The 10,343-nt window shown below is 59.8% G+C and overlaps 1 protein-coding gene across 1 annotated transcript in view; it reads right to left on the reverse strand.

Moving 5' to 3' along the window:
* TCERG1 (transcription elongation regulator 1) overlaps positions 1 to 236 on the reverse strand; it is a 35,838-nt gene extending 35,602 nt beyond the window's left edge. Inside the window, 1 exon segment of the mRNA XM_066977306.1 lies at positions 78 to 236. Within this exon segment, the coding sequence (XP_066833407.1) occupies positions 78 to 166 (89 nt within the window). The 5' untranslated portion in view covers positions 167 to 236.
* Between the last annotated feature and the right edge of the window lie 10,107 nt (positions 237 to 10,343).

Genomic DNA, 10,343 nt, shown 5'->3' on the forward strand with positions numbered 1-10,343 from the left:
GCCGAGCCGCGCTAAGGCCGCAGCGGGCCGGGCCGGGCCGGGCCGGGCCGGGCCACGGCCGGCGGGAGCCGCCGCACCTGATGTCGCCGCCGAAGCGCTCCGCCGCCGCCTCCCCCTCGCCGCCGCCTCCCCCCGCGCCGCCGCCGCCGCCGCCCCGCTCCGCCATGGCCGCCTCGCAGCGCCGCCGAGCCGCTGCCGCCCCGGCCGGGCCCCGCCGCGCCCCATTGGCCGCCCCGCGCGTCCGTCAGGGCCCGCGGGGGCGGGCGCGCCTCGCGATTGGCCGCGGCGCCCGCCGACTTTGAATGGAGGAAGTCAGGTGCGCCGCGATTGGCTGCCGGGGCCGCCCCGCGCCGCCTGCGGAGCGGGGTCGCGCCTCACGTGACCCGGAGAGCGGACCGGAACTGACGTCACGCAGGACGGAACAGGCCGGAGCGGGGGAAAAAAAAAAAAAAAAAAAAAAAACCAGGAACTGCGTCCAATCAGCGGGCAGAGCGGGGGATCCCCGCGCACCAATCAGACCGCGCGAGCGGCTGCGCGCTGCCAATCACAGAAGCCAGATCGGGAGCGGCCCGCCCTGTGACGTACCAGCGGGCGGTGCTCGGGCGGCAGCCAATGAGCGGGCACGGGCCGGGGCCGGCCAATGGGGAGGCAGCGCGGGCTCCGCGCGGCCGCCGGGGGGCGCTGACGGGGCCGGGCCGGTGCCGCTGCGGCCCCGCTGAGGGGCGGCGGCGGGGGGGGGCGGCGCTGCCGGGCGGGGGCGCTGCGCCCTGAGCGGGCCGCGGGCGGGGACGGGCCGGGGAGGCGCCGCAGCGGGACGGCGCGTGGGGAGTCCCGGAGCCGTGGGGGCGGTGTGCTTTGGGCTGGGGCGCCGCCCCGCCGTGTGCCCCGCAGCCCGTGTGCCTGCAACGCCCGCGGCGCGCCGGGCAGCGGTGATCGCTGGGGCACGGTGCTGGCCCTGGCCTCGGGGGGGGGGGGCTGAGAGAATAAATATAGGTAAAATAAATAAATAAATAAATAAATAAAATATGTCCTGTGCCAAAGCAAAAATAAACGTGCAGGTAAAGGCTGTGCCAAGGCGCCGCAGGAGCCGGGAGCCCAGGTGTGACACCGGCGTTAGGCTGCAGACGTAGCACGTTGTACAGCCCCGCTGGGACGCCTCCCGCAGCCGGCGACGCGTCCCAGAAGAGAAACAACGAAAGCGCGGGGCGACGGGCAGGCGGCCCCCGCCTCCCCTGCGAGGCCGTGCGGGCACGCGGCGGGACAGCGCCGGCCGTCGGGGTCCGGGAGCTTGCAGAGGCAGCAGGGCTTCCAGCCCTCCCCGCTTCGATCCCGGGGTCCCGCCTTTCCCATCTCTCTCTTTCTGCCAAAAAGAAAAAATAAAAAAAAAGAGCTTTTTTTTTTTCTTAAATAATGAAAATAATCAGAATCACTAAGGGACTTTTGATACTGCTGTGTTAAAGAGACTCTTGGATACTTTGATTTTGCTGCTCAGTTTCTTTATTCACGAGTTTTGCTCAAAATCGCTGCGGCGACGAGAAGAGCTGGCAGCTGGTGGGGGCTGCGGCCCCCCGGCACCCCCGGTCCCGACGCGTCCCGGCCCTGTCCGTGCCGGCGCTGTGGGTGGCAGCAGCCCGGGGCCCCCGTCGCCTTCACCCCTCCAAGGAGCCGCAGGAAGGAGCCGGAGGTGCTCTCTGCTGGCTCTGCCCCAACGGCGAGATGAGCAGTGTCTGCCTGACGCTCGGCGAGGGGAGAGGAGATGAAACCGTGCACCAGGCGTCCCCACCCCGCCTTCCCCATCAGAAGTGATCAGTGCCTTCTGACAGCAGGAGATTAAAACGATTTTTGGACATGATAGCTTAGATCCTCCCCAAACAGTGGGGCTGTCTGTCTTCCACTAGTGTCTTTCATCCCCTTTTTCATCTGCTTGTTTCAGGATTGTCTCAATAATTTATTAATTACGGGCTGGCAGATAGGAGCATCTGCAGGGCCCTTCTCCATGTTCAGCGGAGAGCTGGCCCCATTCCATGCAGAGCCCCGCTGCACTGCAGCCCCCTCCCTTACTGCTCAGTTTTATTTTCTAAAAAATGAAACAAAACAAAACAACAACAAAAAACCAGCCAGTAATTCTTGGACTACAGCTCTCTCAAGAGCAATTAATTCTGAGGTGCACAGTGCAAGTCATTGTGATGAATTGGGTGTCAGTCCCCTATTCAGCAGGACCTGGCTTTTGGAAATTGTGAAATTCATTGCATTTAAAATACCTACATTTAAAGTTCACCTAGATTTTAGTCCACATCTGGATTCTAATTGCAGAAGTTGCTGTTGACAGTGATATCCTCACTAATTAACCAGCAGAGAAGACCCTAAGAATGCAGATACGAAAGAGGACCGACAGGACACAGACACCAGCCTGGCTCATGCTGCTCACTCACGTCACAGGCAGAAAAGCCTCCGAGCTGCTGTCTGAGCTGGAAACACACCGCTGGGTTTGCCCCTTGGGAGAACACGGCTTTGGCAGTGCTTGGTCTCGGGGATGGATCCCTTCAGGGGCAAAGCCAACACCAGACCAGCTTTGGTGACTGGGGCTCTGCAGGGCAGTAAGGGATGATGTGACAGTGTGACTGTAATGTCTTCTGGGCAGGCTGGGTATCTATCCAGAGAGATTTTTATAAAAACCTACAGCTAGGGAGCCAGCAGCAGCCTGGTTTCAATCCCTTCTCTGACGGCAGCACCCACGGTCTCCTTGCTCCAGGGCAGCTCGAAAGCAGTTGCCTCCGCTCTGGGGTGTCACAGCACGGGGCTGCTGCTGTGGGTGCTGTTTGAGAGGGAGCATTTTCCAGGGAGATTTTTAAACTTTCAACCTTTTCAAATGTTTAGGTTGTTGTGATTTTTAAAGGAGTATTTCTTAAGTGGCCCAACTTCACTGTCAGGCATGTGGGAACGATGCTTGAAATTTTATGTTTTGGGTAGTCCCTCTCAAATCTGCCCAAGTTCCTAAGTTCCTTACGTCAAATCAGGTGGCTTTTGTCTTCCTCTTTGCAGCTGTGTGACTGGAGCTGATATCCAGCCGCGTCCTTGGGTTTCCCCTGCCAGGGAGTGTCACAGCCCTCGCGATGGTGATGGCACCCACGGGCAGGTGCCACCCCACGGCGCGCCGCCCGGCCCCCGCCCCAGCACCACCCGCGCCACGTAGCTGTGCTCCGCAGCTCAGCCGCACGGGCCCAGAGATGCTGACATCCTGTCATTCTTTTTCCATTTTTTCAGATTTCAGGTTGAAGTCTGATGCTGAATTAAAATTTTTGCCCTGGGCTGTCTGCAGGGCCTGCAGGCTACTGCGATGCCAGCATCTGCCAGGGAGACCCGGGGGTGCTGTGTCGGAGGGCGGCAGCCCCGAGCTGGCACCGGGTAGCCGCGGGGGGGTCCCCACTGCGAGGGGGCAGGCGGCGCCCCCGGCATTCCCACTCGCGGCATTCCCACTCCCTGCCCTGCCTCGCCCCTCGCTGCTGCACGGTGCCTGGGGTCTGCACGGGGACCTGCCTGGACCAGCCTGGCCACAGCCCCCCGGCTGCAGCGGTCCCATGACAAACGCACGCTCGCTGACTGACGTGGCAAACGGGAACGCTGCGCGGCTGGGCCGGGCGTCCCCTAACGATGTGCAGCCCCGCAACTGCGGCCGTCGCAGATCTGCAGGCGCTTGGCTGGACCACCTGCAGCAACATGCTGCCTTTACCTCCAACATCAGTTGTACCGGTGGGGCTCTAGCAAGGGACACAGCACAGCACCACGCCACGCTGCACAGCACCGCCCTGCACCGCACCACACCGCACTGCATCACGGTGCCCAGCACCTGTCCCTCTGCTCCTGCAGCCCTCCATGTGGATAATGTTATTTAAACCCTTCAACAACCCTGTGGCGGGGTTCAGGAGGTGGATTTTGGTCTGAAACCCGGGGGCTGACATCGCCGGTGTGTGCCTGCCGCACCCCTCCGTCGGCCATCGAGCACCGTGCTGCTTGGGCGGCGTGTGGGGAGCAGATGGCCCCGGGCGCTGTTAAACTTTAACGAGGCACTTCCCCGTCCGTCCGTCACGTCAGCTGCCACACGGTGCAGCGCACGCAGTTCCCGGGTACGGAGCTCCCTGCCCTGGCCTAATTCTTCCCCTACATTTATATGAAGAAAATCCAGATTTTTCTGTACTTGGGGAGTCTGTAGATCTTAGGTGGGCTGGGGAGCTCAGCTGTGGTGCAGCTGCAGAGATGGAGGAGGTCAGTGGGTGTGCCCACAAGCAGCGAGAACAGAAGGTTTCCCAAACTCAGGCTTGTTTGGAGGTTATAGCGTGAACATCGCCAGCAACGCTGGAGCCAAGCCTTTCTGCTGAGTGTTCACACCACAATTACGCTCTTGCTGCACCTTCACAAGGAGTACCGTCCACAGGCCGTGCCATGCCATGCTGTAAATCCTGAAAATGTGTGACAGCCCTGAGTAACATCAGCCCCATCATGCCGGCCGCCCTCAGGGCCTGGGACCTGCTGCCCTGGCTGGGAGGAACGGTGCGACAGGGACACCGAAGTCTGCGGTAGTCCAGGGGAACTTCCCCTGCTTGAAAAACAGCCACATATCTGACACTAATGGAAAAAGACCATTAAAAAGCTTTATGATATTCTGTTCTCCTGCTTCTGGTCCCTCTTTCCCTTCATTGCTGCTGGCATTTTATGAATTATTGATGCGCCTAGGTGCTCTGCTCCCCCGGTTCCTGCGCCACAGCTCCCAGTGCCTCTGCTGCTCCTTCCCCGCAGCCGCTCCACTGGCTCGGGCCGGACACCGCGGAGCCGCCTGGCCACCAGCAGCCAGTTGCCCACCAGAGGTGCCCGGCAGCACGGCGGGAGGCCCCGGGCAGGGTTGGTTCCCCGGGGCAGGGCTGAGCACGATGCTCCCCGGAGGCAGCGGGGGCCTCAGGCCTTGCTCCGGGTGCCGTGGCACGGCCCCGCGCACCAGCCCTCCTGGAGTGCCTGCGGCTCCAGGCCCCTGGCTGGCCCCGGTGGGGTGGCAGGGCCGCGGGGTGCTCCACGCCCTCCTGCCAGCTCCTGCCCACAGCTCTGCTTCTGCCAAGGCTCCTCCTGAAGCACCGTCAGGGATTCACATCCTCGCTGTCGTGGCCCCGCTCAGAGCACACGGCGCTCGGGGCTGGCCGCAGGGTGCGTGGGCCTTGGAGCAGAGCGCAGGGCATGCGGGATGTGGAACAAGGCACGGGGCACACCAAGGAGCAGGCGGGGCCTGGCGACACTGACAGGAGCCCCAGAGGTGCCCGTGTGCAGCCCCAGCAGTGCAGGGAACACGGCTGGGACACAGGGGGGCACGGCCCGCTGCAGGCAGCATCCCCAGCCCAGGCTGGAGGGCCGCCCGCCAGCGTAGTGCCAGACCGTGCGGCAGGGCACCCCAAAAGCAGGCCTTGCACTGGGCACTGAGATGTGCTTCTCCCAGAGGCACCATGAATGCTGGCTGGGGGGCTGATATTGAACTGGGCATGCCAAGGCGAGCCCTCCTGGCCTGTTGTTCATTTGGCTGCCGGGGAGTGCAGTAAATTGGAGCAAGCCTGCATTTCTGGCTCTGCTTCAGGTCTGCCGTGGAGTCCTGGAGAATGGCATCAGTGTTAAATCCCAGGACATCAAGTCTCATGGCCAATTTCCTCGTGTTTCAGCGGCGGCAACTAATGTGTTTTCCATGTTAATGTGCATGCACGTGGCACCCAGCCCGTCTCAATGTGGAGCTGCTGATATGACCTGACTAACTCACGTGCCCTGTTCGCAGGGGACCCTGGGCAGCTTTCCTACACCCTCTGGTTGACCAGGCCTTGGCGGTGTGGGGCTGGGGCTGGAAGGGACCCCCCTCCGCAGCCCCCCAGGAGCGTGCTGCAGCTGGAAGCGGCCACACAGCCTGGCCCGGGGCACAGCACCACGTCGCCACCTCCAGCCAGAGCTGCCCTGGGTGGGCAGTGCTGCAGGATGCTTCATTGCACGGGAAGCGAGCAGCTCCTCCTTCCCTAGCATCTCTGACACAGAGAATGCTTCGCTCTGTCCGAAATGCTTCAGGTGCTTCCACTGCCCCCTTCCTTTTAGAAAGCTACTGGGAAAAAAAATCACCTTTCTCTCCCTTGTAAATGCCCAGCAGTATTTCTAAGTATTTCCCTCCCTCTTTACACTGAGCTTGCTCACTGCATTCTGAGCTGTGAGGCACTTCCATGCCGTTGGCAGCCCTGGCTCTGGGGCTGACCCCCAGGAGCTGCTCCCAGCTCCCCCTCGCCTCTCTTGGTCCGTCTGCAGCCGCCCGTCCCGTTCCTCATCCAGCACGCGGCTGAGGGGAGGCAGCACATCCCTTCTGCCTGCCCCAAGTCACCCCTTACACCCCGCATCCCTTTCCTACTAAAAAGACCGATGTGCCCTTTCGGCTGCTCCCCGATTTTTCTCCCTCCCTTTGCGGGAACACCCCCGCAGCCAGGGCGGGACAGGCAGGGCGCAGCGAGACCACGGGCAGGTGCTGGGAGCAGCCGGGAGCGCGGCCGGGGCTGGCTGGGTGCTGACGGGAGTGCTCGGCTGTCAGCTGCCCCGTGCCATCGCCGGTCCCCGAGGCCAGGGCCATCAGCTGGCAGGGGAACTGCAGAGCATAAAAACCAACCAGGAAACAAGCAGGAGTTCGGATGCTTTCTCAGATGCTTTTATAAGTTCTCACTGCATTACCTAAAGAAGGACTGCTGAGTTTTGTCTTCCTGAAGCTGCACTCAGGCCATGATGTGGTAATGTTTGTAGACTAATCTGTTTTGGCATTTGGGGAAAAAACAAACATATTCAGAATCAACTAAGATATCAAACTTTAAATAATGTCTCCGACTCGGATCCTAGCCACATCTTGTTCCTGTTCCCTGAGCAAGGAGTGCTCACGGTGGGGCTGTGCCAGGGGAGCGCAGCGCAGGTTGCTCAGTCCCCGGCTGATGGCCAGCCCCAGGTGCCGGGCACGCAGCCCCACCGGCACCCAGGCGGGGTCGGGGCTGCTCTGGGCCCACTGCACAGGGCAGAGAGCGCTGCCGGGGGCAAATGGCCGTGAGTTGTGACACCCAGCTGAAGCATCCTTGCGCATCCCATGCAGGCCCTGAAAATTCAGTCCTTCTGCCCAAAGCAGTCCTGATTTTTCAGGGGGTTTGTCCTCCAGGCCTAACGTTCTTTTATGTGTTTTTTGTTGTGTTAATTATACAGTGTATTTGGGCAAGCTGTGTGCAGCACTGTCCCACAGGTAGCTCTGAAGGAAGATTTCAAACACTGAAGATGAAAGGGATGTTCTTTGTGTACCATAAATACTTCAGCTTCTGCGTGTGGCTCTGCTCGCTGGGCGTCTGAAAGCACAAACAGCCACAATCCATTTGTCTTCTCTTTTTAGAACAAGTAGCTCAGGCAAGCCCAAGCGCGCTGGTGTCCCAGCACCGTGCGTCGCCTCTCACAGCGTGTGCGGCAGGTGAGCTCTGGGCAGCCGGCGTCTGGCGGAGAGCGCTGACCTTGGCCCCGGGCTCCGGTGCCAGCTTACTCCCATCTGTCCTCAGCAGCACGAGTGGCTCTGGCTGCTGCTTGGGAACAACTTCAGAATGCAGCCACAAGGCGCTGGGATGGCCTGCGGCGAGGCAGGGCGGTCTCTGCAGGGGAAGACAGTGGAGTGAGCCTCCAGCTGCACCACCGGCACCTTCTGCCCGCAGCTGCCCGCAGTCCCGCAGCGGCCCCTGCACGGGATCAGAGGAGCTGGAGCCCAGGTGTATTGGCAGCACACGGTTCCTGTCCTCCCGGGTAGAGATGTGTTTTCTGTGCACACAATTAAGCAGAAATCCATTAAATCACGCTCATTCTCATTTGCAAAGGCACAGGCAGCTCTGTCAGGGTAACCCAGAGCCAGTTTCTGCAGAGACCTTCTGTTGCTCAGAAGCGGCCCAGCAGCGCAGTCCCTGGTGGACAACTTCATCCCGGGGCGATGTCCCCAGCATGGTGTCCTTGGTGGTGCCTCTCCCCAGCCACCCATGGGTGCGGATGTGTCCCCTGCACCCCAGTCCTCCCTGGGTGCCCTCCCGGTGCTTCCAGGTCCTGGAGGCAGGGCTTGTGCCGTGTAAACAAGGACCTGGTAAACTCACAGAACGCATGCATTAGACACACCAGCCTCAGGAGGAGAAAAATCAAAGGTTTCCCTGCAAATCCATCTGCCCTACATCTCTTCTCCATTTTGATCTCCAAACTCATGCAAGTTTAAAAAGCAAGTAAATGCTGACTGTGTGATTAACCTCCCCACCTGCTCCCTGCCTCTTTCTCTCCTGAACAGAGGCGCTCACCTGCCTGCTGGGAGCATCTCCTTCCACGCCGAAGATGTGGGGAGTCAAACCGGGGTGGTTCCACTGAAATTGCAAAACACTGTGCTTTTAAATAGGTGCTGAATTATTTAGTGCCTTTGCACTATCCGAATGCTTTGCTCTTTTGGTGGGTGATGGCTTGGTTTCCGTCCCAGCTTTTCTGTTAGGAAAGTGAGTAAATGGAGGGACACGGCGCGCGTCGAGCACCCACAGCCACCCACCCGCAGGGCGGTGCCGCGGGGCGCTGCGGGGGCTGCCGGGGCCGGGCGGTGCCGGGGGGCAGCAAACTGCTCCCCGATCCCTGTGCCTGGGGACAGGGGCAGCGCTGGGCGCTCCCGTGGCAGGGACCGAAGGTGCGGGGGGAGGTGACCCAGCTGGGGCAGTCGGGCGTCCCCCCCGTCAGCCCACGCTCTGCAACACCGGTCCAGACCCTACAAGCTCTGCGTCCAGCCACCTGCTGTTCTCCCTCAGCACATACAGGTAGTGGAACCCCTTCATGATCTGGGGATGAAGCAGCCGGGCACTGAACCGTTAAACGTTCCTGAATGTGTCACTATTACCTCTACGTCCCAGAACCATTTAATTAGTCTGCAACAAGCCCCTGGCAGAAAGGGCAGCAGATGTGCAGATGAGAAGCCCTTTTCCACGTAGCCTGTTCCATTCTGATCTCATGCCAACGCCAGTGCTCTCTGGTCCGATCCCTGCCACTGGCTCCCCTCGTCCACGCACCCCAGAGATAAATGTCTGGCACCTGGCTGGCTCTGAGCACCCGCAGCCTCTGCTGCCTGAGAGGAGCGTGCGGGAGTTCTTTACATGCTGCATTCAGGGCTTAATTTTCACCAGGCAGGTTGAAGACGCTTAGCGGGTGTCAGTACTATTTTACAACAGTTGATCTAGATTTATATAGCGTTATTGTACATTTTTAATTCTCTTTGGATTTTAAAACAAAGCATTTTATTTTCATCTGCATATTGTTTCATTCCTCCACATAAAATTCTACTGAAAATGTTGTGACATGAATCTCCATCTATAGTTCTAAATTTACGTCAAGAAACAAAGTCTTGATGGTGGAATAAATCTGTAACTAACATTTCCAGGCAAAATGCAGAGCACAACTACTGTCATTAAAGACAAATTCGCTTAATTGCTTTAAAACACTCTGTTCTGAAAATAACTGGAAAACCTGCAGGACTGCAACAAATTCCTTCTGCTCTATATCGGTGTAAAGCAGCATTTTGGTTTGAGTCAGTGCATTTCCACAGAGCTCTGTGTTTGCTCTGAATGCTCACATGCAGCCTGTGGCAACGAGTACTTGGTGTCCCCAGACTGATTTGGGTTGAAAGAAGGGGAGGAAGTAGAGGGAAGTCCCATTTCTCCCGCTGAGCTGAGCACGGGGTTTGTTCAGGCAGGGATGGGCCAAGAGCAGCCGGTGCTGCTGAGGGCCCACCGGGCTCTCCAGCAAAACCCCTGCGTCTGAGGTCGTCTGCGGGGAAGAGATGGCCCTGGTGCGGCTCTGAAACCTCCTCGCTCGGGGGGGTTGGGGTGGCTGGGCTGGGATTGGGGTGGGGATGGGATGGGATGGGATGGGGACGGGGATGGGGATGGGATGGGCAATGTTAGGACAAGTTCAAGGCTAAGCGGGTTGTGCTAGGGCTGAGGTTTCTCCAGCCCCAGCTGTCACCGAACAGCTCCGTGATGCCTGCGTAACCCTCAGGTCCCACACCCGCCAGGTGCAGGTGCTGCTCCTCACCTTAACCGTTGTGGATGGCAAAACAATCATACCAGAGCGGGGGGGCCAAGGCCTGGGCCACCCCCCAGGCGGCACAGGGCAGGGGCTGGGGGTCCCCGCACACCCCGTCCCATTGCCCCCTGCCCCTCCTGCCCCTGCCTTTGTGCGTCTGGGGACCCTTCCCACATCTCCCTGTGATATCAGATGTGCTTCTATTGATTTCCTCCCTGCATTTGTTT

The sequence above is a fragment of the Anser cygnoides genome, chromosome 14, assembly GCF_040182565.1.
Source record: "Anser cygnoides isolate HZ-2024a breed goose chromosome 14, Taihu_goose_T2T_genome, whole genome shotgun sequence".
NCBI lineage: Eukaryota > Metazoa > Chordata > Aves > Anseriformes > Anatidae > Anser > Anser cygnoides.